We start from the raw sequence: 26,841 nt of genomic DNA, 5'->3' as shown, positions 1-26,841 counted from the left end.
CAATTGCAATTTTGGACAAAAATCTCTATAAAATCAAACTATGTCTAAGCAGGATTGACGCCTGTAAAATGACTGGCTATGATCTTCTTGGAAAGTGGTAGAAGGAAATTTTTTAAATCTATCACCTTGAGAGAAATTTTCAAAAAGCTGATAACTGATCAAAAGCCCAGGTATTTTTGTTGTTGCACAAGAGTAAATAGTATAATAAAGTACAGTGTATTAGATCCTGATTCCCAGCCTTCCTTTCCTAGAGGGAGTCTAGTTACATATGTATAACCAAGAACAACCTTCAGCTCAGAACACACACTTTTTTTAAAAGGTAGAAATACAAAAAAAGCAAGAACAAAGGCACAGAATGGGGAATATTGCTTTAGTTAGATGAGTCAAGAATGCATGAGGGAACTGCTTCTATTGGACTTCATGTTGAATTCAGAGCCATGTATGCCACTACTATATTAAAAGAGCCGGTTTTAAGTGTATTCCATCACTCCTATTTGACCAATTATTTGTTCAGCAGCTGTATGTAGCTCCTACATGAAGAGATTTTAGCATGATAAAACCAATGCACTGTTACTGTGCAGAAATTGCAGAAGAGACAAACATGACAAAGCATCTCCCATCCCTGATTTACCAGTTTCCAGCCTGTATTTCAAGGTCAATGGGAAGACAGCAAAATGTTAACATTTTTTTCTTGTACAGGTTTTCTTTTATTATGTCAGTGATAACAAGTTATCTTCTGTATTTCTCTCAACAAACAGGGCTGCATTACTGAACTATAAAGCCAAGAAGGCTCATACAGTGTGAAAATACACAGGGGAACAACAACTGTTAGTCATTATTTTCTCCTTATCCTTGCAACACCTCTCTTTCAATTTGCTCTCTAATGGGTAAATCACACTTTCTCCCTAGGACATTTTCTCATTTCAGGCAGGTACTAAAAAGAATCCTGAGACAATTAAGAGTCATTGGTCAAAGACACCCCATCTTTTGTTGCTTTCACTGTAGACATTAAAACTAATTTTTATGCTTTATCAAACCAATAAAGCTGACATTGTGTTCTTCTAGCCCTTTGTCACTTCGAATGCGATGGGTGTTTCTGCTTTTTTTTCTTTGGACAATGAACTTTCCCTCTTTTTTTGCCTTACACAGACTGTGTTAAATTTCTCAAAAGAGAAATGTGAAATAGTAAATTTAGGCCAAAGAAGAATCTACCATCAGACAGCTTTAAAACATTTCTTTTATGCTTTATCTCACCTGACAAGCTTCACAGTAGCTATTTGGAAAAAGAGGAAAAGTAGTAACAGTTTTGCTTATGATCACTTGTTTATTGCACAAGTTATTATACTTTGCTCTATTCTCTATTTCTTAGCTGTAAGATGAATATGTACTGTACTTTGAGCCTTTTGTTCACTCTGATTTTAATTAATCTGATTCTAGGCCACAGTGAGAATTAGGTAGGGAAAACCCAAACAGCTACAAACATCCTGTCCTACTAAACTGGACTTTTCACTGGAAAATACATTTTCCTTTATTAACTCTTGAAGTCATAATTAACAATTCTTCCAAGTGGCCAAATGGCACAGATCTCCAAAATGACAGAGTGTGTTCACAGGTGAAGTTGGAATGTATCACAGCACGCACAAGCTTGAATGCGTGCACTCTTCCAACTACTTCTTGTTCAAAATAAGTGGTTCCTTTCCTTCAGAAAGGCAAGTTAGTCTATGTCAGTCAAGGTTTTGACTTTAGCATGGTGAAAGACTAACCTGGTATGCAACAGTTTTTACAACTGGTACTGCTGATACTAGTTAAATGGATTGCGCTGAAGATGTGGAGAAGGCACAAATCTGTAGCTACTCTTTTCAGAGAAGCAGCTACTTGCAGCGACTCTTGGGCAATGCTAAGGTAGACACACTCCTTATGCCTCATAGAAACTCAAGAAGGCAAAATATTATTCCAGAGAGTGCCTCAATCTCTGTGGTACCTCAGTAATGAGGGTCTTTAATGGGACAATAAATTACCTAGGGTTTAAGCCCTCCTTCAGCATCTAGGGCAGCTCCATCCCACCAACCCTCTTAGTCCTAAAGACAGATATTATCACTGTTTACCAACTCTTATATAACTTGTTTCTTCCCCTCTCACATGCATTACTGATTGCAGCCTCAAAAAGGAAAGGGGAAACAAGAATAATAAATAAAAACAGAAACGAAAGTAAACTCCCTTGGTACCGGGGAACATGGAAACGGCAGGAGCTCCGTGTAAAACCTTGTACGTGTAGTGACACCATCCAGTGCTGGCAGCAGAATGAAGTATTGGGACCACACGAAAAAAGAATTAAGGCAGGCACGTTTCTTCGGTAAAAATACCCTATTAAGAAAGGTGCGTGTTTATATATATATATAGAGAGAGAGAGAGGGGGGGAGAGCCACTACCGTTGCGTGAAGGGGAACACTGTCAGGGAGCGCACTGGGGCTGACGCGTTATGGAGCAAGGACCCCATCCAAAGGGCGTCATGTTCTCCGCACCCCGGGATGGGGTCCCTTTGTCCGTGCCCGCTCCCGCGGAGAGCGGCCGGCGCTGCCATCCGCGACGGGGTCGCGGTGTCCACACGCCGTGACTCGCCGCTCCGCGGCATAGACAAACACGGCTGGAAGAACAAAAGGCCGCGGTGGCGGCGGCCGGACCGGGGCGCAGAGCCGCCGGGCCCGTCCCCGGTGCCGCCGCCCCCCGCTCCGTTCCCACAGGGCTGTCCCCGCCCGCCCCCCGGCAGCTGCCATGTGTCTGCTCGAGCGCGATTAACACCGACTCGCCAAATCCCCCCCACGCCCGCTTCCCCTCCCCGGGCCATTTGGGGCATGCACGCGCCCGCGCCCCGTGTTTACACGCCTTCGCGCGGAGCCTTTTTGTGCATGGCGCTGGCAGATGAGCCGGGGGAGGTGGGGGCTCCACGCCGCGCAGCGCCCGCCGCCGGCTATAAAAGCCTCCGGGCCCGCGGGCGGCAGCGCCAAGCGAGCGGCCGCGGACCGGCGGAGGATGGAGGGCGGCCACCCCCGCCCGCTCTCGGCGGCGCTGGCCCCGCAGGGCTACTCGCCCCTCTCCTCCTCCCGGTGCGGGGGGCGGCCCGGTCCTGCCCTGACGGCCCTGCCTTCGCCCCGCAGCCCTGCGCCCTTCTGGAGACCGTGGGTGCCCGTGCCGGAGGAGGCGGCCCCGCGGAGCGGCCCCGGCCCCGTAGCGGTGAGTGGGGCGCGGCGCGGCGGAGCTTCTGCCGCCGGCATCGCGGCGCACTCGGCTGGGGAGTCCCGGCGGGGCGGGCATGCTCGGGGAGGGCCCGGTGCCGTGCCGGCGGGCTGACCTCTGCTCTGCTCTCTCCTCCGCAGCCTGACAGCCCCGGCGGGCCGGCGGAAGCCTCCCGAAAGCTGGCGCAGTACACGCACCCCGTCAGGTAAGTGGCTGTCCCCAGCCGCCGCCGGTGCCAACGGGGGACCTCGGGGCACCAGGGGCCCGTGGCCCTGCGCGGCCAGGAGAGAGTCCTTTGCTCACCAGTGTAGTGTCTCAGCATTAGCTCTACCGCCTGTTTGTTGGTTTTTTTGTGGTGGTTTTTTTTTTTTTTTTTTTTCCACCCATATATTTATGTAGATATTAAAGTGCCTTGGGAGTGAACTGGCCATCTATGTGCTTTTGAACTGACAGATCCTTGGGCAAATGATTGCCAGGACTCGTGGATTTAACATACTTGAGTTGTTGATGAGCCTCTGTGATGTGAGACTTGGGTGGGGTGTTTTTTGGTGGTGGTGGAGTTGGCTGAAGCACCTTGTTACCCATTCCCGTGCCTAGGATTAAAAAAAGGCACGGGGGTGTCGTTCCTAGGCTGTGTTGCTGTGCAAACATCAGAGCAAAGAAGCAGGTGGTGCGGCAGAAAGAGAGGGTATGCGCTGGCTAAGCCACCATTGCCGAGGAAGATACTTGCGTAACTATTGCTTTAATGATAAGGGTGATGATAGTATCTGCACAGTCAGTTCTGAAAATGAAATAAAGAAAATAACAGTTGAAGCTGTAGGAGAGTCTGTATTCAGAAATGCTGGTAGGTGTTGCAAGGTGCTTAAAATAATTGCACGGGTAGTTTTTCCAGACAAGATGTGGCTTTCTTTCAAATCTAGGTTCTCATCCTTCAAACAGTGATGCACTAATTAAGCAACTGTACAGGCAGACTTCACTGTGACTGCTCCAATGCTTAGATTTGAGTGAATGCTGTTACAGGGAACATTGGTAATGGAGACCTGTTACAAAGCCGATGCCAGTGACTGCCCAGGAAGCAGTGTTCTGTTAAACAGTAGCCTAAAAAATATTTCTTGTAATTGCTAGAAAGCCATCTAGTTCTGTTTCTTAATGCATTTCTATTTTAAACAATCTGTAGTCAGCATTTCATTGTGTTGTAGTTTGTTAGTCTCTTGGCTCTTGGGACTTCCATGGTCTGTTCCTTCTAGTTATTTCTAAACTGTAAGCAAAAGAAGGTGGTAGTTGAAAAGGAACTGGAAATTAGAGTATATTAATTGCAATATATTATCATTAACTGGTAGCCCATGCTAACTATGATCTTATCAACCTATTTTGTTAATTTCTGGATACAACACAGACTGCTTTAAAATCTACATCCGTGGGGCATCTTTCTTAAGGAGTCTGTTGATTGTTTTGGGAAAGACAGATGAAATATCAAGGCCTGATAACCCCTAGACCTTTATCATACTTTTGCATTTTAGAATGGTGTGAAACAAGTATCAACAACATCCTAGGCTTGGAACCTTCAGTAAGGAAACGATTCAAATGTATTTTTGATCCTGTTTGACACCCATTATATTCCCTGGGAATAGTTCCAGTAGGGGCAGTACTACTTGGATCAGATCCCCAGGTAGTATTGTTAATGAGGTACTGGAGTGGGAAGTTTCAGATGCAGGGTCTTGGGCTCTTGAAGTTTTCCTGCAAAACTAGCACTCTAAATCATTTTATCTCTTCAGATGAAAACAAAAATCCAGAGAATTTTTTTTTTCCCCTAACTGAATGTAGAAAGCAACTTAGCAATTGAGCATGTAAGGAAAAACTCTCAAAGATGCTTGTTTTAATAGAATTTCACTTTGGTTTTTTTGCACGTCAGCCTCCAAGTAATAACAATAAGCAAATCTATTGTATACTTGTTTCAGACTATTTTGGCCCAAATCAAGGTGCTATGATTACTTGTATCAGGAAGCTGAAGCACTTCTGAAAAACTTCCCAGTTCAGGCTACAATTTCCTTTTATGAAGACTCGGATAGCGAAGATGATGAAGATCAACTGGAACAAGATTCAAGAACAGAATCAGGTTGCTGACTGCAGGGAAGGCCAATGCCACTACTAAGACTTAATTTAAACTTAATATAAATATGTATTATAGTATTTTTAAAGATAATTTATTTCTATGTAAGTTATTCTTAATAAAACAGATGTCTTGTAGTTTTATCATTTTTCCTTTGTTCTGTTCCTGTCCTGGTTTAAATGGGGAAGATATTGATTAGTATTTTTATATCTGAGTTTGTACATCATAAGCTGAACACCAATTTTTGAAGCAGAGAACAGATGCCTTACTTTGAAGGGCTCTGTGGTTATGTGACTTTCTCAAAGTCTGAGGACACAAGGAAAGCTTATCATTGTGATTTAGTAGGCTCCATACGGAAGTGTATCAAGTAATCATTGGATTAAATATTCCAATTGTGTTGTGCCTGCTCTTACAACAGCGTTTCAAACATTGAGAAGAGAAACAATATAGCTGTTTTTGAAATGGAGAAAAGAGTCCAAATTCTAATCTAGTTCTTGTTGTGTACAAGAGTTTGCCTTATTCACTTGGGCTCTCATATATATGAGAACATGTATATGTGCTGTGCTGTCATACATAAAAGTGATAGTTTCATACGGCATTTGTTTGTAAAGTGGACATCAAGAAATGAGAAAATGATCTAATTGAGTTTTTATAATAGTGAGCTTGGTTTTAATAATTAAAACAAAGTTCGGTACCAATCATCGTGAAGGCCAAAGCCCCTAAAAGAACAACAAAACAAATCCAAAGCTTTAAATTAAAGGCCAGTGCCTCTCTCAGGTAGCGCCTGCGTACATACCTGGCTCTGCCTTTGCCGGCGTGCTGTGTGTTGGCTCAGTGTGCCAACACCAGCCGGGGAATGTTTGCCTCGTCCCACGTTCGCCCAGGGGCCCTGCTGCAGGACGGAAGCGGGCCCTCACCCGGAGCCTCTTCACGCTTAACCTTCCGAGCGTGGGCTGCAGCAGCTGTGTCTGCCACAACCTTCCAGCCTAAGCAGCCGGCGCTGGGACACCTGGACGGAAAACCAATCCTAGTGCAGGGGCAGGCACTGCCCCTTGCCCCCGGTGGGGACGAGGCGGCGGGCGGCGTACACGCCGCTCGCTGCCCACAGGGATGTCCGCTCCCGGGCGGTCTCCCCCGCGCCGCGCCCGAGCCGCGGCCACCGCCCGGGCCGCGGCCCCGCCCGCCGCGGCGGAGCCTGCGCGCTGTGCCCCAGCGCCGCGCCCGCCCGCCCGCCGGGGCCCGGCTGCGGCCCGGCCCGGCACCATGCTGAACGTGACGCCGCCGGCCTTCCCCGCGCCCGGCTCCCAGCAGCGAGCGGCAGCGGGTGCCCGCAGCAAGGTGGGGGCGGCTCTGCCGCTGTTGGTCGCTTGCGGGAGATGAAGGGCGCCCGCGTTTTTGCCGCTGCGTCGGCGGCGGCCGCCTGGCCTGGCCCCGCCCGGCCGAGCTGCGGTGGTTCCCGGCCGGTTCCCGGCTGCCGCCGGCCGCCCCCCTGCAGCCGCCGAGGGGCCGCGGCGGGGTCTCGGGCGAGGGCCCGGCTCGGCTCGGCTGTGTCGCTGGAAAGCCCTTGGTGCTTCTCGTTCGAGAGGGCGGCGGTGATAACGCTTCCGGCACTTCCTGCCCCGGCTGTTCCTCCTGGCAGGGATGGAGACTTTCACCTTGGAATTACTGCGTGCAGCCTGTGCTTTATGTGTTGGATCTTCATCTTTGGAGGGCTTTTGAGAACACTTGTATAGAGTTGTCTAGAGACCTTGCTTGGAAAGCAGACTTGGACTAAAGTAGCATTAAGCAATGTGGGCTTGTGTACGCTTTAGTTTTTTTTCTTCTGTTTTTCTTGTGGTTTTGTAAGACCGCAGTTCTTTACTGTTTCCTGCTGTTAAAGTTTGGATCAAAAGGGTTCCCAGACTGTGGTGCTGTTGAAAAGGAAGGTGTTAGATACCCTGGAGAGCTTGCTTTGCCTTTCGGGACAGGCAGGTCGTGACAATGCTACTCTGGAAAGCTGCTAGACTTCTGTGCCAGCTTTCTCTGGGTGAGGCTTCCAGCTGCTGTAGGGCTTGTGGAAAGTGTTTATGAATGCTGCTAAGGTGAAACTTGTCCTACCTGAACAGGATTTTTAAATCTCCTTTCTTTATTGCTCGTAGTTTTCCAGACGGTATCTTAAATTATATAACCACCACAGGCAGACTTGGTATCTTCAGTTTGTGTTGGGAAGAATCATCTGAATGTTTGTTGGTGTATAGTAATTTCTGGGTCACTACTCAGAACACTCCCTTAAGCACCCTTACTACTGAGTAGGGCTCCCAAATATCAGTGAATAATATAAGTTGGGTTATTCAGCTTTTTTCTTTTTTTTTTTTTTTTGTTTTGGCTCACTCTGCCTATGGAGCTTAGAAGAGTGTATTCTTAGAATGGCTTTTTCTTCTGATAGGGTTTGAAGTAGTTTGTACATTTGTTATTTTTCAGGTACCTTTAAAACCAGGAAGGAGTCTTATGGATTGGATTCGGCTTACTAAAAGTGGGAAGGATTTGACTGGTTTGAAAGGGAGGCTGATTGAAGTGACTGAAGATGAGCTCTCTAAACACAACAAAAAGGAGGACTGCTGGATATGTATAAGAGGTTGGTTGCTGTGATGTTTCTTATGCATTTTTTACCTGGCTTCTCTTTTCTATACTTAAGAAGCAACAAAACTCAAAAAACAAGAACAAAAGCCACACTCCAAGAGAAACTATGCACCTCCTGTGCTTAGGCCAGGTGTAATCTCGACATAATTTGGCATAACTTCAAGTTAGAGATTTTGTATTACAAAGATTTTCTTTGCTTCCAAGCCTTTCAGAAGGAATCTTCCAAATGAACATATTTTATACCTGTTTTATAGCTGCCTATGAAAACAAACCCGAGATTTTAGGTAATGTATCAAATAAAAAAGACTTACCAAGAAAATAGGGCCTTGAAAATGCTGACATGTATACTCCTCGGTCTTGGACAGTTTATGATTTTGAGCAGTTGACTATTTTTAAGGATTCATTTAGAGCATCTGGAGACATATAAATATTAAAAATACTGCTTAAACCTGGAGAATGGTCTTTGGGAAATAACTGTGAAAGCACGCAGAAAGCACAAAAGTACTTCATAAAATTTGGCAATGCAAAGGCCAGTTGCCACACAGAGCAACTGTAATCTCTTTCTACAATGACAATACCTGTGGTAACCATACAATTCTACTTCTGTTATTATTTGAATGAAATTTTAGCTCAGAAGTTGTTTCATATGTTATTTAGCAATGTGTGAAGGTGGTCTGAAGCAATAGCTGTGGCTAGAAGAATATTTTCAGAGTTGCAAATGAAGTTCCTAATTGTCCTACAGAAAGGAGTAAAATATTTGCTCTGCAGTTTAATAATTTAGAGACTAAAATACACTAATATCACTGTAAATTTGTTTGGAGATAACACCAATTTCTATGAAGATAGAACCACTCTTTCTACAGAAATGTCCCATTAGCTACTCTGATCTTCTTAATCTGTTAGTGATAACATTGATCTGGTAAGGAACAGCACTGGTAGTTAATAAAATGTCATGTCTGAACTTCAGCAAAAGAAAGTTAAGAATTTCTGTGTGATGGTGATTGCATTACTGTTGTGTGTTAAGATGAGAGAGGAGGTAAAGGTAAAATGTTATTCAGTACTGGCCTTTGAGCAAAATAATAGGATTGTTAATTCCCTGTGCTGCAGTTACATGTGCCAGTAAAACTTATAACGGGAGGTGAGCTAAAGAAAGTGTTTGCTATAGACATCTGTTAATTTTACTCTGAAAAAGGGACATCTACTGCAGACAGAATTACTGTCTAAAAATGCTTCTGTTTTCTTTTTAATATCATCCTACCTTCACTGCATCTCTGAGGCTGGTTTTTACAAGAACTCCATGAAGTTGACTCCGTATCTTTCCTTAAATCTTTCCAGTAGTGAAAAAACCCATCATAACTGAAAATCACAGTAGCCCTCATATGTGGAAGGTAGTAAAAGAATATAATTATGGAAAAGCTAAATTAGGTCTCTGCATTGGTAGTTAGACTGTGTCTCTATAAAAAAGAGCAGAAACCCATGAGAGCAATGTGAAGTAAAAGAAGAACAGAAACGAACTTGGTTCAAAATCCCAGTGTGATCAAATAAAGCTGTCATATAGGGCACAGATTTGTATATTAAGGTGGGTTCAAGTCAGGAGCCCATGTCTGTGCAGATACTTAAAAATGTATTGTGTGCAGTAATCACTGCTGCACACAAGATGGCACAGTGAATACAGCTATCCAAAGACCAGGTTGGTAAAGTGTGCAAAGATCCTTCCTTTGTTATTGACTGGGTCTTTGTTGTTGCCTGGGATGGTTGTTCTTGCCAACTAGGATTGCTCCAAGTATGTCTGCACCAGGCTCAGTGCTGAATGCCTTTTGTACTTCTGAAGTAATTAATGTATACTTCCTAATGTCTTCAAAGCGTCTTTTGAAAGCGCTGCCACAGTTCCATATTTGGTAGCTTCCTGTTTTGATAATGTTAAATGTCTTCAGATATTCAGCTAGGTAGGGATGCAACAATCATGTTAACAGCAATATGTCTGTAGTTAAATCTGTTTATAGCTGCTTTTTTCAGGGTCCAATAACCCAGTTCCCTAGCAACAATAATTAGCCTTCATCATTTCGGACCTGTAAAGAAACATTGTTCTATCTCACTGGAAGTGTAGAAACAATGCTGAGCCCTTTGTAGAAACAATGCTGAGCCCTTTTACTGGGACAGATACAGCCAGAGTTGTAAGCCATTAGTGAGCACAAGCTGTCTTAAGTTTCTTACATTGCTGAATCTAAAGAATGGAAGTTTTGTTGCTGATGGTGACAGTTTTTCCTTGTGTGAGACAGTTCATTTCTGTAGGCATGTAATTCCATGATGGTGATGGGTGGTAGGGAAACAACTCTGACAACACTTCAGGGATAATTTAATTGGAAAGGAAGCTGAAAACAATTCTGTGCACTAGCTGGTTCAATTTTGTATCATTTTAAACCTGCCTGTGGTACTTTTACCTTCTAGCTAGGATACATCATGTTCAATTTCTAGGCTGAAGTCTCAGCCTGGGACAAGTGGTGTGGAATTGCAGGATTGGCATCTCCATGTGATAAGATACCTCTTGTGCTCTATACAGTTGTGTCTCTTATGTTTCTGTTTTTGTGAAGTCATATTGTTTGGTAGTGCACTCTTTAATTTGTGCTAACTTTTCCATTATTTTTGGAGCCCGGAGTGGTTGTAGAAATGCTGCTGATATGCTTTTATATTCTGTTTTCCTCAGGATTTGTATATAATGTCACACCGTACATGGAATACCACCCAGGTGGTGAGGATGAACTAATGAAAGCAGCAGGAACTGATGGTACAGATCTCTTTGATCAGGTGAGAGCAACTGGCAGCAAACGACACTTGCTCTCTGTACTTTGAAAAATACATGTTTTGTGATTATTTTTAGGGCGTTTCAGTGGAAATGGTGATTTGAACTTTTTCAGTCCTAAGGAAAGGCAGCAGGTCACTGCTCAGAATGACACGTGCTAGAAGAGACATGTAGTTTAAACTTGTATCAAAATACAGTAATGAAAATGTCACTTTATGTTGTTAGAATTATGCTTCAATTAGACCTCCTTTTTTTAGCAGAAATAGCAATAAAGCAACAATTCGAGATACCGCCTTCTTAATAAATTGCTGCAATGACTACTGTTGTTGGAGAGGCCTGTTTTTCTAAGAGCGTTTACTTTTTTTTAAAAAAACCCACCTTGTTGAATTCTTTGTCTATATACTTCGCCGCTGCATTATCAGTAGCTGGTGAACAAATCACGAGATGACAGTTGGTCTCTTATTTGTTTACTCTTTTTTAAAATGTTTTGAAAATACTCAGAAAATGAAAAGTTCTGCAGCATGGGTGTGCTTTCTGCAAGGAATTGCAAACTTGGTGCTGTAAAATGTGATTCATTGACTTGGTATTTTTTAGAAACAGACATTCTGTGGATCTCTATTACTCAGTAGGTTTATCTGCGAAACTGGCGAAGAGCGGAAAAGAGATCTCTGTTTCTGAAAGGAAATATATTTCCTCTTTACATGTCGTGCATCAGAGTGTGTTATGCCTTCATTTACAAAATGTTTTTAACAATGTAAATAAAGATGGATAATGTTTTAGCTTGGTTGAATTTATCCTTGGTTAATCCTTTCACAAATGAAGTGTTCATTTGTTTTCAAGAAATTGTAGTATCAAGTATCCAGGTATCAAGTTGTGTCTTGGAATTATGTTGCTAGGTCATTACATGATGTCCTTGAAAACAGGAGTCTGGACATCATGTAACAGGAGGATTTGGGGAGGCCCCTGTAGTTAAATTTGGATACATGCTTGCAACATTCTAGTTTTTTGTTATGGGAATGGAAGCAGGTTTAGGTTTTCTCGTGTATTGTTTCTGGCTTATGACTTTCCTGGAGGTGTTTGTTTTCCCCTCTGCTTTAGCATTCTGTGTCTGTCAGATAGTGGTCTTTTTTAAGTTTGGTAGATTGCTAGTGTTCCCCAAATTTCTGACAAAAACTGTCAATCATAATCCTTAATTTCTTTCTGTTATCTGTATATGAGGAAAGTACAACTTGTTGATGAGATTCTTTATCTCATCTCCTTAAGCAGTCCAGTTTAAAGTTTTTATTTTTAAATCAAGATACCATTCAAATTTGTCATGCAACACTTTTTTGCCTTTTCTCTTCTTGTGATGTTATCCTGGATGCCCTATCAGAATTTGCTTTTCTGCTATCCATTTCCTCTACAAGTTCTCCAGTTCTGGTCTGTAAAGCTACTGCTTTTTCTTCACTTTATTTTACTTTCTAAAATAGGGAATTTCCAAATGATTCAGTGATAGTAAGACAGAAGCAAACAGAAATACACCAGCTTGGTAGGAGGTGTTTGTTTTCTTAACTGTTATTGTAAATGTTTGTTGCCTTCATCCCTTTTCCCTTCACTTGTCTAAACAAGACTAATAAACATTGTGGTCATGACAGTCTTTGTTCTGTTAGTTGTGTAGCATGGGTCATAAAAATGCTGTTCTGAAATATATTCTGTAGCTCAAGGTTTTGATGTTCAGATATTGCAAAGTATAAATGAGTAAATTAAACTATTGTTACTTATTTCATAATCCTGTTGTTTCACTTAATGCCATGATATCTGTAATAGGAGTAAGTACTGACTGTTGTAATAGTGACATCTAATGTGTTTAAAAATAAACTGCTAAATGAATTATATTAGTCAATGTACAAAAATGAACTTTTCTATTTCAGTGCATAGAAAAACATAGTAAGAATTCCAAATTTTATGAAAAAAAATTTTGTTAATGTAGGTTCATCGTTGGGTCAATTATGAATCAATGTTGAAGGAATGTCTTGTTGGGAGAATGGCTGTCAAGCCTATTGCTGCTCCAAAAGGTGAGTTGTTTTATGAAATACTGTCTATTATACTTTATTCCAAAATTATCTTGAAATTACGAGAAATCCTAAATCACCTCATATTTATGAGGAGAGCCTCTATTCTTGCACAGAGTTGAAGGCTTTTGCATATATTAATTTTTTTACAGCAGATTTCCTGAAGATGAAATTGTTGTATAGTTGAAGATTCTTAGTAATGTACTGCTATGTTTCTTCTTTTGTTTTTAGTCATTAGATAACAGCTGTGCATCTGTGTTATATGTCTTTGTAAATAGAAAAGACCTTTTACTGCTCTGCCATCCCTCTTTTTTCTTCTGATCCCAGTGGGCAAACTGTCATAGACAGCTCTCATATTGAAATATAAGTCAGTATTTTCAGTCTGGTGATTTCAGCACCTTACATACATCTGGCAAATTGCATATGTATTGAGATATTTGAATACACTTCGTGGGCAGTTATTCTTTCTGGGACACTTTATTGGGTCCTTTAGTTTGAATTTTCCTTGAAAAAACTTTGCTGATACAACAGACTCCTTTGAGCCAGGAGAACAAGAAATGTAGTATAGTCTTAGAATGCGGGTGATGGTTTCCAGAAACTTTAATCTTCAGTCTGTTATCCGTTTGTAGACTACAGCTAAAATTTCCTTTACCTGGGAAGCAGACACTGTTAGTATTGGCCCTTAGCAAAACAGCAGTGGAAACACGAAAGGATTAATGATTACAACTATTTTTTTGCCAATTCTGTGTCATACTTGAGTTCACAATTTTAGTTATCTTGCAGGTCTTCAGCTCCTGAAGAAGTGCAGTGCATGCTTGCTTAATGCTTAGATAACATCATCTTAACAGTTAGGTTGAGTTTGGTCTTTGTGTGAAGTGGAATAATATTTTATATTTCCATGATACTAGGTGGCTAATTCCAGTGTTGAACTTTTAAGGTAAATGCTGGGAAGTATGGCAAAACCTCAGCAGTGCAACTGCCTCACTGAGCTGAGGCATTACTGAGATATTATTGCTACTTTGTCAACTGAGTTAGAAATTTAAAAGTAAACATGAATTTTGTTGATTTTATTATTCTAACTTTTCTGCAGCTGGAAGGAATTCTTGTGACAGCCAGTCAGTAAAACATAAACACATCTTTGCCCCTTCCAGCTCTGGCAGTTCATTTTCTATTGTTCCCTTTTTCTGCTTCGTCCAGTAGTAGGACTATCCATTTTGCTGTAATAAAATTTGCAGGATAAAGGTAAATAAATAATATATAAATATATAAAGGTATATAAAACCTGTTCTGTTGCCTTTGTCACTTTTAGCCATTTCAGAGTTGAAAAAAAGTAATTTTGTTAATAAAGAATTAAACTGATAACTGAACTACAGAGTCATTTAGGTTGAAGAAGACCTCCAAGATCGAGTCCATCCTTTGAACAGCCACCACCTTGTCAACTAGACCGTGGACTAAGTGCCATGTCCTGTCATTTCTTGAACACTTCCAGGGATGGTGACTCCTCCACCTCCCTGGGAAGCCTGATACAATACTTGACAGCCCTTTCAGGGAAGTTCTTCCTGACCTCCAACCAGAACCTCCTCTGGTGCAGCTGAGAGGTCGATCCCCCCCCTGGCTACAGCCTCCTTTCAAGGAGTTGTAGAGAGCAGTAAGGTCCCACGTCAGCTTCCTCTCCTCCAGGCTAAACAACCCCAGCTCCCTCAGCCACTCCTCATAGGATTTACCCTCTAGGCTGTTCACCAGCTTTCTGGCCTTTCTCTGGGCACTCCAGCACTGGACTTGCTGAAATCCTTCACTGTAAGATTCTCAAGGTTTATGTTGATTCCAGGGAGGTTATATATCCTTCCCCTTTGAATTGTCAAAAAGTGATTGACTTACTTCGCTATTAGCCAGCAATAATTCTAGACTTTTATCCTTCCAGGAGACCATATTGTGTAAAGTTTGCATTTCAGAATAGAAGAATAAATTACTAAGTTAAGGTGCACCTTTTTGAATAGGGGATTAAATGAGCCCCGTAAATATAGACAGAAGGCGAGACTTCAAATTACGGATTACATTGCTTTCTTTTTGTGACAGAGGGAGTGTTCAGTAGTAGGACAAACATTGGTACTTGCTGTTTGGTGCAATCTCACTACAGAGCAAGGAAGGCAGATAATGGTTTGTTGGGGTATTGCTGGAAGGTTTCTATTTGTTTAGTTAGGGTTTTTTTTTCCTGTGTTCTGGTGGTTTGTTGAGAAATGGTGCAATTTGCTTACTGAACTGCTTAAGGAAGCTGAAGTTTGTCTTTGCGCACTCTAGGTTGGTTTTTTTTGAGAAAGAAGAGTCTTTTCAAAATGTTGGTGGATAGTTAATGTTTTGTCAACTTGTATTTTGAGAATGCTGCTTCATGCTTCAGTGTAGTGACTAAGAAGAAATTCTGAAGTCTCCCTTCTGTAGTTTTACAGTGGATCTTTGCACTGAAACATGTAGGGTTTGTTCTTGCAGAGAAGGCCAGTGCAATACCCAGGTATGTAAGAGGTGAATTCAGAATCTCCCTCAGCTAACCTCAACATAAAACTGCTTGCTGTCCCTTCAGGGTACTCAGCTGTAAACATTAGTACAGTCTGAAAAATTTTAATACTGGTGAGACACTTGTTAGTGTAAAGTAACATAGTCTCTGTGTTACTTTTGTGGTTACTTGGGAGTCAGAATGCATGTTGTATTATTGTTAATTCAGCAAGATTAGACTGAGAGCTGTGATGTCATCCAAGGAAGAGAGGCAGTGCTCTGCCTTCAGTGTGTCTCACACAGTCCCTAAAATTGCAGTGCTGATTCCTGTGCAGTGTGTTAAAATGTAGTGAAATTAGAGTAGACTTGTAAATACAAAAATTTACCTTTCATTTGAAAGAAGTTTTTGTGAACAACTTGCCCATCCTGGCAGAAAGAAAAAAGTGATGTATAGCAGAATATGCAGACAAATGTTGCCTCAACCAGAATTTTGTGGAGTGTTTTCTTTTTACCTCAACTGAAAATATGTGGAGTATTTTCTTTTTAGCTTACAATGGCACAACATGAAAGCCTCTGATGGAGGTTGTTCTTGAGTTCTCTTGAACTCTCAAGTAATTTTGCACTACTGTATGGTAGGTGCTTTTCTCTATGAGCCTTCCTTAGCTTCTCTCTAGCATTTTTCCACTAACACTGGCTGGTGTGATGCAGAGCACTGGGAAGGATATGGAAGAACAGGGAAGAAACATTCCCATTTTGCTTTTCATACAAGGAAGAACAGATTTGTTTCTCCTGCTTCCCAAACTTGGCTCACATAAGAGAGAATATAAATTGGATCTTTCATATGAGGATATTCTAAGATGTGCAATGTAGAGAAGGGCAGAAATGAGCCCAGGTATATCCAGAGGTCTATTTCCTCATGGATCTACTGTGAAGAGAAGGATGTGTGGCTTAGAGGTGCAGTGCCTTTCCCATCAAGTTGAGCACCTTTTTTTTTTTTTTTTTTTTTTTTTTTTTTCTTCTAGAGTTGGTTGGTTTGGAATAGTTGTAGCATACTGTGAATGAATGAAAAACTCAGATAATAACTTGAAAATAAAATCATTTTGCAGCGGGAACTTATAGAAAGATTTTCCTGTGTTCCTGCCAAGGACTGGGTTTAGATTTCTAAGGATTGGGTTGGTCAGATTTGTAGTCCACTGTGTCATGTTGTGAGACAAGTGTTGTTGGAATTCTTAACAGATTCAGTGAGCTTCTTAGCTATGAAGTTTATAAAAGTTGATTTGTGATGGGTTTTTTTGAAGTGTCAGGGTTCTTCCCTTTCCTGTCCTTAAGTGCTGTGCAACTTTTGGTGCTTGTAATGTACCAGTTTTTTAATTAGACATAATTTTTTGGAATAGTAATCAGTGCTGCATTTGTTTGTTGCTTCTTGATGTCTGAAGCATCCTGGTCATTCTGTTAAGCCTTTTGGAAGGTTTATTTGGAGATCCTTACTTTGGCTAATTTAGCATGATGTGGGCAAGTACTGTAACTTCTTAACTGCTGTGCTTGTTGTTTTTTCCTAATGCTTGCAGAGGTTTCTTCTGTGTCTGAAGACAAGAAACAGCTTAATGGTAAGTTTTCACCTGAAGTGAAGTGGGGAGTGAATCTCAAACTTACGTGAATATCATTGAATGAGCAGTATTCACCCACACTTCTCTTTGCATTTGAATCCAGAGCTGAGGCTGTAGTGATCTGTGGAAGTTTCAGAACGCAAAATCCTAATCGAGTATTTTGAATTCTGTGTTCGAAAGAATTGTAAAGCAGGAGTGGAGTAGCGTAGGTAAGGGAGGTATGGGATGGACAAGCAAAGTCAGCTTGTCTGTGAAATATCAGGAAGATTTTCTGCCCAAGTCTTTCGAAGTGCAAAATTTTGCATTTCCTTCTGAGCTTCATGAAGTTTTTGTCAGCCCATTTCTTCAGTCTTTCTGCATCCCTTAATAACCTTAGTCTTTCATGTTTTGCCTGTTTTGCATGATACTGCAGTGATTGCTCTGACTGGGAGAGTCACAGACACTAGGTTGCTAGAGACTGTGTGAAACAATATCAGTATTCCCTGTTCCCTAGGGAGTGCTAACAGTAACTAGCCTCCTCTTTGCATCCCTTAATAACCTTAACCTTTCATGTTTTGCCTGTTTTGCATGATATTGCAGTGATTGCTCTGACTGGGAGAGTCACAGACACTAGGTTGCTAGTATTCCCTGTTCCCTAGGGAGTGCTAACAGTAACTAGCCTCCAGCTGGACTTTGTATGCTGATCACAGCTTTTGTGACTGGCAGTTCTACTCATTTTCTGTCTGTGATGCAATCCACCTACCAAAGCCAGCTCTTTCCAATGTGGCTATGAAGATGGCATGAGAGCCTTTATCACTAGCCTTGCTGTCTGGTGGGACTGTGATATGCAGGGTTGTAATTCTGCTGTTTATCTGGTCACCTTAAACTCTTCATTTCATGCCTACCATCAGCCTTTGGCTTCACCCACAGCTTTTCTTTATTTGTGATCACCATGACTAATAGAGCACTTTGCTTAATTGGTTCACTGATCACTTGAATCATCATCTTTTTATTGCAGCGTGAATCACTGTTTTCATGTAGCATCTTAACAGTATTTCAGAATAATTCATAAATAAATTGGTTTGCCAGAACATTCTGTTTTGTTGTGGTTGTACATATATTTCTCTGGACGTGCAGAAGCAAATAGGAGTATGTATGACCACGGATTCCTATTATCCCTGCAGACCAAGCAAATCATGTGATGTGTGTCCTCAAGAAAAGCTTAGCTTTTGAGAAGGTTTTTATCGTTTGGTGATTGGTTTTCTTTTGCAGTGATCCGACTGCTCTGCCATTTAGCTTCCTTGGCAGCTGCAGATGGTGTATACTTAGGAGTAATTAAGGATCAAAGAATAAGTAATTCGACTGAGTTGTAATTGCTTTGGGTTAATTCTGGATGATCAAATAGTTTTGACAGATTGGATTAGACCAGAGTAGCTCTTTTTGTTTTTATCTACTTCCCATGTGGTAGAGCCATTCAATTACGTGTTTAAGCTTGAAGTCATACTACAAAACTTACTGACATTTAGAAGATAATAATCTGGGTAACTGAAAATTCATGTGCTAATTATTTTATGCCTAGCCATTTCAGGTTTGCAAGGTTTTTGCCTTTGAATGAGCTTGAAACCAGCACTTACCAGCTGTTCAGTCTGCAACTTCCTCCATCATCATTCTATTTAGTTTCTTTGTGTTAAAACTGATGCAGGATTGCAGTTGCTTTTATCTATCTCTGTCCTCAAGTATTTGCCAAATATGTTCAATTTCTGTCCTGCCAGGGATTAGTACAACTGACATTTTGAAGACTGACCAACTGTTGCTTCCCAGCAACAGCTGTTTCAGACGGTTTCATGCAGTTAAATAGTTAAAGTGAGTATCTGAAATCTCTGAGAATTCCTAGTAAAGTGCTGTGTGGAAAGATTAGGGCTAAAATCTTTGCTTAATCAACTGACATTAAATTTTACTTCTGAATTAGGTTACATCAGACATCTCAAATTGAATTTATTCATCTGAATTGTATAAGCAAATAGTTCTGTTAAAGGAAAGAGATTCAGATAACCTTTTTTTGTCTTTTTATGCTTCACAAATTGTAAAAGCACAAGCTAATTACAGGTGAAACTGTGTACAGCACAAGTACTGTGGTGTATGGAGCTCTTTAATTTCTGAAGTGGACCTCTGTGTTTTAGGACCCTGCTCTCCAAGAGAAAGTGCTGAATAAAAAATAAATACAAAATGTACATAGTCCAGCTACCTGTGGAAATAAAGCCACCAAATACTGTTTGAGGACACTTAGAACATTCAGTTAAAAAAAACAGAACCACAAACCCCAAACATACCTGAGTATTATTTATATTAAGCAACCATCCCAGCAAATATTTTAATGACTCTCTGCTCTTGCAGGTGTGCTTCTTGAGAAGAAAGTACAGGCTGCTTCTGCTAAAGATTTAAGTCCAAGGTAAACCTTTGTCTGTCACTGTCTGTTGGACATTCTATTTAAGAATTCTATGCAGTTCTTAGTAAATACAAGGCAAGTTCTTCCATGGGTAGCTCTTAAAATTTCAGTTAAATGAGTGTATGTCATTACCATCCTAATACAAGCAGGCAAGTCCAAGTTCAGGTTTAAACAACTTGCCAGAGATCATATGGGCAGATGATGGTTCTTTGCTTGTTCTGTTGATTCCTAAACCTTGTGCTGCCTTGATTGTATACAAATGTATGGCTTATATTTGCAGGCCCCTCAGCTTTGTTTCTTGAGAAAACTCATGGAAAGTGATTCCAACTGATTACTTTCTTGACACTAACTAATTTGTGCATAAACAATTGCCGTGCCTTGAAAAAGGCATCATTTCAAGCTGGAATATATTAAGATGTGATAACTGCATTTGAGTTTCTACAGTATGTAAAGCAAAGCAGGCCCTAAAAGGTCCTGTGATATGCCTGCTGTTGTCACTGGGGCATCATTTTACTCCATGATGCCTTTGGTCCTCCAGGACCAAAGTTTTTCACTTGGCATCAAAATCCCCTGGGAGTGTGTTTTCTCTGGGCTAGTTACATGCCCTAGTCACAAAATACTGTGGCTTGTGAGCAGTTGGAATAAGGTTTGTTTTCTGAAGCACTCTCCAAACCTTTCTGCCTTTCTTCTTGTGTGTGTCTGGCATATTCTGGCATGTGACTGTAAAGTATGAAGCCTAAAATGTGTTGGCTGTCAGGAGTGTTTGTGTTGGTGTTTTTTTGTTTGTTTTTTTTTTTTTTTTTTTCACTTTACCCTGGATTTATTACAAGGTTTGGACTTGGGAAATACTAGTGAATGCAAAAACTTGATTTGAGGAGATGAAGGGAACTGTGGTTTTGTGGTATGTGTGTCAAATCTTCAGCTCTTGGAAGCCATCCTGCCTATTTAATGCTTTTATCTGGATGCAAGATTTTGATCATCCATAAGCAAGGTTCACTTACTACAAAGAGAATGCATGTGCTTTTTAAGTAAAACCAATGCCATATAATTTTAACTACAGTGTACTGACTATGAGGATACATAATTGGATAGTTATTTTAATAATTTTGTCAAAATTACTGCCTTTGAGCTTAGTCTTCAAAAATATTAAGTAATATGTTTGGCTTGTAAATTTGTTAAACTCATTTGAAGGCTTGAGATTAGATATGTTTTGATATGCTCAAAAAAGTATATATTTTTTCCTTTATTGTATTTTTTGTTTTACAGTTATGACTGGTTCCAAACAGATAGTTTGATCACAATTGTCATATATACTAAGCAGAAGGTAAGACTATTTAATGAAAGAAGAATTACAAGATCCAGTTGTGATCTAGCTTGAATTCTGCGAGCACTTTATAAAAATTGTTGTGTTTTTTTTCCCCCCTTGGCTATGAAAGGACATGAATGCAGAGTTGGTGATAGTTGACTGTCAAGACAAGCAATTAAGGGGAGAGATCATCATGGATGACCACTCATATCTAGTAGAAGTTGGTAGGTACTCTTAATTTTACAGTTGCAAGTACTGAATTTTTATTGTACTATATTAAAACCTGCTCATCAGACCATAAGCATTTTACATGTACCAATTAATATTTTATTCCTCTTTCATTAGATACTGTTAAAGTGCCTTGATGTAAAAGAATTATGTTGTTTAACAACTCACATCTTCATTTGTTTATTATGTACTAAATTTCTTATATGTGCACTAAAATGCAGTAAGAAATTGATTTTAAAGCTGTGGAAAATTTTTCTTCAAGTTTTTTTGCAATTATTAAAAGCCCTCATTCATAAAGGCAAGTGCAATAATTGCAGATTGGCGGCTTTACATGAGCCATTGTTAAAAGTAATGGGAAAATTAATGCCTTCATGCATGAGGCTTGTAGAAGTCATGAGTCAAATTTCAAGATCAAATAAACTTGCATAACTCCGCAGGGTTATTATTTCACTCAGTATTCCTAGACTTACTTACATTTTCTGTATATATGATGGCTGGATAGAATTTTGTTACTGCTTAAGACAGAGTTTGTTTGTGTTTATTTCAGGCTTGGATCATGAAGTTTCAGAAGATGTGGCTGGTAATTTCTGTCTCTTGCAGCACTTCTGTATCTCTTCTAGGCTAGTCCAGTCAGGAGCTGAACTTCCATGATCCTTGTGGGACCCTTCCAACTCATGATATTCTATTATTCTGATACCAGAATGTGAAATTTCAATTTATTTTTCCAACTCATCAATACTTTACAGTTTTACTTACCATCAGGTCCTGACACCGTCAGTCAAACCAAGCCATGACATTAATTTTTTTTTTAATTGTGGCATTTGAGCCTGTGAAAGTAATAAGTTTTTAGGGCTCTGATCCCTCTAAATATGACTTAATGTTAAAATAGCTGGAAGTTAGTTCTGTTGTGTATTCTGTTGTAAACTGTTCTTTGCATAGACTGGTATTTTCTTGGATTTAATTACTAATTCAAATGGCCTAGCAAAGTAAGTAATAAGTAGTGGTAACTACCAGTTTCCAGTGCATGAGGACTCTGGGTTCATGAGCATTTTTCTTGGCTGGAATGTGAAGTTGTCCTAGTTCCACGATCTATTTAGCAAATTATGTATTAATTATGTATATGCAGTTAGTGCTTGTTTTAATTGCACTCTAAAACATTATAGAGAGATAGCTTAGAAGTACCTTCAATTAGATATTCTAATGCAAAAATTTAATTATGTGTGTCTTGAGAAATGAGTACTTGTTCTGAATTTCATTATAGTTGGTGTGTGAAATATTTTTTTGTATGGAATATAGCTAAGAAGTGACAATATGAAATCTTTTCTCTTTTAGTAAATATTGCTGAAAAAGTAGGGAAAGTAGAGATTATCTTAAATAAAAAGGATAACATTCATTGGAAAATGCTGGGACAGCCCTGGGAGGGTCACAATACATTTATCAAACGCACAGACAGAGGTAAGTAATTTCATGGCCAGCTACCAGCTGTTTTAGGACTTCCTGAAGCTTGTTAGTAATATTTGGCTTTTTTCAGGATTTTCTTTTTCTATTGTTGTACCTTCATTTCTTTCACAATTGTCTGATCTTGAGAGCTCCTCAGGGATTTTCCCGGAAAGAGTTTGACTTGGAGGAGGGTGTTTTGCTTTGCTTTAGTTTCTTGGTTTGTTTTGTCCCACAGTGGAGTTGAAGGTGAAGCTAATATCGGAAGGTGAACCCTTCCCGAGTGTTGTTCCATCTCATGGTTACCTGAGTACTTAATGACCTCTCTGTCCATTTGAAAACCTCAGTACACCCTGAGGAGAGAGTGCATGGACAGGTGTCAGTCGTTATGGGAGAAATTGGAGTGAAGGACCAAAACTCTTCACTTCCAGTTGTTACTGTAGATACAGTAACATGTCACAGTAACATGTCAGTGCTGTAAGGTTGTTCCCAGTACATTGCATCTTTGTAACTTGAGCTCAGATTAAATAAGGAACTTCAGGTCATGTGTAGGTATTAAAGCCAGCACTGAATAAGCTGATGTGTCTGCAAGAAGCAGTAAATGTTATATATGGATTAATTTTTGTGGTTACGGAATGGTATGAACTTGTTGCAGCACCAAAGTATATTACAGTGATCAGTGTGGGTTTGGGTTTGTTTCAGCTAAATTAAACCTTTCTGCACAATTACGTTGTGTAATGTAACCACACTCTTGATGTTAGTGTGGTCACCTAGTTTCTCAGAAGCCCTCTTGGTCCTCTTTCTAATAATGCTCAAAAATTGACTGTTGGATTATAGTCTGCCTTATTATGTGTGAAAGCAAAGCTGTGCATTTTTAAGAGCACAACCTTTAATGAAATACTGCTTACCATGTTAATGAGATGTAGCTTACTCTTACTGGCCCTCAGTTAAACTACGTGGGCCCTTAAAGTTGAGAGATTACTGTGGTACAGAAAGGAAGACTGCATAAAAGCACATCTCTCTTCTCTAGCTACCTTTAGCTTATGTGGAATGTAATTTTCCTTTTGAGAGTTTCAGAAACTGTTGAGTCATCCACTTAAAATTAGATTTTTCAATATAATCCTCTGTATCTAAGGGGTTACAGCCTGATCTAATATGTTGTCCACCGTCCATTGCTCATTTTCTCCCTCCTTATGGCTTTTTGTGATTGTAGAAAACAGAAAGAGAAGATAATCTGAAAGAACATGAATGTAGAATATAGTGGGTTTATAGATTCTTTGAAAATGAGGAAGATGTGGGTAGTTAGATGCAATTGACTAAATACATATTGAGCATTAGTAACCAATGCTTTCTAGATAATTACTTTGCTTTTTTTTTTTCCCCCTAAGAAGTCAATCTCCAACATAACATTTCTCCTGTTACGCGGAGGAATGTTATAGTTATTGGATAACTTTATTACATGTCATCAACTGAGTTCACATCAGCCTAAATTCAATATGAATAAACTTAAGTTAAAAGGCTTGCTGACGTTGAGTTTCTTCAAATCCCTGATTACAAAAGTGAGGAATCTAACAAATAAATTTATATCTATAGCTTTTTAATCCCTACTCCAGAAACTCGTATTCTGCAGTTTTTTTAATTTTAGAATCTCCAGATTTAAAATTGAGCATGCAACTCAGGCCTACATGTCTTCTCTTCATTTCAGCTTAACTATCAAATCTACATGTTGGAGACTTCTATTCACTTGGTTTAGTTTTAAGTAACCATTTTCCTTTTCTGCTTAGAATTGTGCTCCCTTACTCTAAATTGCAGTTTACTTTCTTGTTTCCACTTTTGTTGGAGCAAAATAATGTTTTGGGTAGAGAAACCCGTATCTTATGCAGTGTGAACCAAGAAACAATAGTTAATAGCTAAAACAATAATTTTTGAAAAGCTGTTTTACTGTTTTATATCTGGTGTTTCTATGCAGCTCTCAATATACAGTAGAACTGATGTGTTGCCCTAAATATTCTGATTTTTTTCACTTGACTCTTCCTCTACTTACTCTCAGTATTACCCTTTATTTATGATGAATATGAGATTCTTGTGTGGAGACAGTGCAACTGATAATTTCCACTTCTGAAAATTTGGGAGCAGCATAGAAAGTAGCTATGCTATCTTGTTACGCCTTTTTTTTTTTTTAATTGATTTAATTCGATTTCTGTGTATTACTAGTTCTTTCGGTAACTTATGCATTCTAATAAAAGTAATATTATTTTGCCTGAAATTATTCCAGTTTGGTGGCAGGGCTGTGAATAATGAGTGCTTTTGGAGCACTGGTGTTTAATTCATTAGGTTTTTCTTATCTTGGAGTTTTTTAGTATTTCTGTGTGGTTTTACCAGTGAAAACACTTCTGTTATATTCAGAGCACAGGAAGAAGGGGTGAAAACCAAGATTGACACTTGAAAAATTTACTTGATTGTATGTCTGTATTACTCATTGATATGACAGCATTCAGGAATGAGTCTGTAAAGGATGGGTGTGTGACCACCACATATGCAGAAGCATCTATACTTTATAAAGTTATTTAATATTTATTTTTGAAGCAGACATGTCTGAATTCTGTTAAAAAGTGATACAGGTCTTCTTCAGAAACAATGACATAATGCAAAGATGGTACTGGAAGCCTATGACTGCTTTATTATATGAAGAAGCAATTAAGATTTGCCCCTACTTTTTTCTCCATTGGCTAGGAAAGTCATACTCCCAGATAAATTGCATGTGTACTCGCAAATTCCTGCTGAATTTATACTAACATTTTGGCCAGTGTATTTTAGTTAATTGGAAGAAATGAACAGAATTGTTGAATTTCCTCAAAGTTGAAGGGGATTTTTTTTTTAAATTCCAAAATTACTGCGATTTCAGTTTACTGTGTCTTAGGATGGTCAGGAGATTCAGAAGAATATCCAATACTGCTTCTACTTTTTAAGAAGGATTGAGTGCTTAGTTTTCTGGAGAAATAATTATTTTTAACCCACAGTATTGCATAGAGAACACTAATCAGTATAATTAGATTGCAGTGTAGGGGAGCTGAAGACATTACTTTTAGGTAGCTATTATGAAACTGATCATTAAAAGTGTAAAGAAAGGCTTATGGTCATAGATCTGACATCCTGTGAAATTTAAATGCAGTATAAAAAGTAAGATAGAGCTTTCTCATTAAAACAAAATAGACCAAAACAAACCCCTAAAACCTGACCCCTCCCTCCCAACCAACCATAATATCATACAGCACAGTGATAGAGTGCAGGTTTTTGCATAGGTATTAAGATGTGATTTTCTTGCTGGTGCTTCTTCTGGGAAATAAGATATGGAAGCCCACTCATAAGGGGTCATGCACATAAAAGCAGTAGCCATATGCAATTATAAAATTACATGTTAGTAGGGATGACTTGGGAGGGTGTCTGGTTTTTTTTTCCCATGGAGAATAAACTGCTTCTTCCTTCTGAAAATGATTCTGTACTTTACTCAGATTCCTATTTTGAAAAGTAACGTAATTACTAAGATCTGCTGTTTTAAAGAGCATGCAACTATTGGCAGGTGTTTAGAGTGTTTAGTAAAGAAACAAGGTGTTGTTGCCTCTGAGGGCTGAAATGGGATGCAGTTTTATTGTTTTGTGTAGTGGTTTCTGTACATATCAAGTAAGTGAATGATCATAGAGTTTTTTTATGTTGGAAGTACCAGAGTGTTGCTGCAGCACTTACTGTGTATCAGCAAGACTGAAGTTGTGACAGGGTGCTGCATCACCAGAGAATGTTTAGAAGGTGTTGATTCAGTTGGAACTTTATTTTGGGAGGGGAGAGAGGCAGTCTGGGAAGAGCATGGCTGACCTTTTTGGATAATATGAGTTAGCTTGTGAAATCTTGTAGTTAACTGAAGCATTTAAGGATACTGATGATTCGATTTTCAGCAGTGAGGGCTCATTGTCTTAACTCCTAGGACTGGGCTGCTGCTGGAAGTGGTGGGCAGCCACCTTCCTTCAGCTGTGTGGTCTAGTCTCCATTATGTTGGCAGTAGTAGCACTTGAGGCTCCACAACCAAGTAACCTGAACAAAATAAGGATTAACTTTCAGCTGCTTGGTGGACATATTTGGGTGGTAAATACTTGCTAGGAATGGGGTAGAATTCCTCTACCAGATGGAAGGGTAGTGGAGCTATTCATCTTTTTCCCAAGCCAACAGGCTAATGTTGCTACTACAGCATCAGTAGGATTATGACTAGTAACAAAGAAATAAGAATTGTCACTGAAGTTTTATCATTGAAGAAAAGCAAAAAAACATCATTAAGGACAAATTCTTAAACTCCCTTTTGTGACAAGGAAGAACACGCAGTACTGCAGAAGGATGATACTCTCCAAAAGCTATCATTATCTGTACAGCAGATTTGTTACTAAAACTGAATTTGTATATCTATAAATCAAGGAGCTGTAGTTCTTGATTCCAGCAAAGGTGGAAGCTGAGTTTAGAGAGTGATATCTCTAGCCCATGATTGTATTGT

The 26,841-nt window shown here is 39.9% G+C and overlaps 2 protein-coding genes across 5 annotated transcripts in view; both read left to right on the top strand.

The window, feature by feature from the left end:
* Positions 1-2,919: 2,919 nt before the first annotated feature.
* RIPPLY2 (ripply transcriptional repressor 2) lies at positions 2,920-5,487 on the top strand. Its single transcript, XM_040058745.1, has 3 exons — positions 2,920-3,231; positions 3,375-3,439; positions 5,193-5,487. Exons 1-3 carry the CDS (start codon positions 2,920-2,922, stop codon positions 5,356-5,358), a joined length of 543 nt encoding a protein of 180 aa, XP_039914679.1. The 3' UTR covers positions 5,359-5,487.
* A 1,088-nt stretch (positions 5,488-6,575) lies between these two features.
* Positions 6,576-26,841, top strand: part of LOC120750278 (cytochrome b5 reductase 4) — a 30,883-nt gene continuing 10,617 nt past the window's right edge. The window contains exons 1-10 of one of the 4 annotated variants that reach the window (XM_040058740.2): positions 6,576-6,682; positions 7,805-7,958; positions 10,668-10,768; positions 12,733-12,817; positions 16,870-16,908; positions 19,282-19,336; positions 20,600-20,657; positions 20,770-20,863; positions 21,415-21,447; positions 22,200-22,322. In XM_040058740.2, the coding sequence (XP_039914674.1) occupies positions 6,608-6,682; positions 7,805-7,958; positions 10,668-10,768; positions 12,733-12,817; positions 16,870-16,908; positions 19,282-19,336; positions 20,600-20,657; positions 20,770-20,863; positions 21,415-21,447; positions 22,200-22,322 (817 nt within the window). In that variant the 5' untranslated portion in view covers positions 6,576-6,607. Of the gene's footprint in view, positions 6,683-7,222; positions 7,371-7,804; positions 7,959-10,667; positions 10,769-12,732; positions 12,818-16,869; positions 16,909-19,281; positions 19,337-20,599; positions 20,658-20,769; positions 20,864-21,414; positions 21,448-22,199; positions 22,323-26,841 lie in introns of those variants that run through there. The other 3 variants (XM_040058743.2, XM_040058742.2, XM_040058741.2) reach the window with 3 other exon arrangements.

This window comes from Hirundo rustica, chromosome 3 (assembly GCF_015227805.2).
Source record: "Hirundo rustica isolate bHirRus1 chromosome 3, bHirRus1.pri.v3, whole genome shotgun sequence".
NCBI classification, from domain to species: domain Eukaryota; kingdom Metazoa; phylum Chordata; class Aves; order Passeriformes; family Hirundinidae; genus Hirundo; species Hirundo rustica.
Note: the sequence above shows the minus strand (reverse complement) of the source record. Positions and strands in the feature narration are given on the sequence as shown.

What these genes read in the sequence shown, in the direction of transcription:
- RIPPLY2 (XM_040058745.1), top strand. Translation starts at nt 2,920, where the DNA reads ATGAGCCGGGGGAGGTGGGGGCTCCACGCCGCGCAGCGCCCGCCGCCG. An exon ending in GCGGCCCCGGCCCCGTAGCG is followed by an intron (nt 3,232 to 3,374) that starts GTGAGTGGGGCG and finishes TCTCCTCCGCAG; the next exon opens with CCTGACAGCCCCGGCGGGCC. An exon ending in CAGTACACGCACCCCGTCAG is followed by an intron (nt 3,440 to 5,192) that starts GTAAGTGGCTGT and finishes TACTTGTTTCAG; the next exon opens with ACTATTTTGGCCCAAATCAA.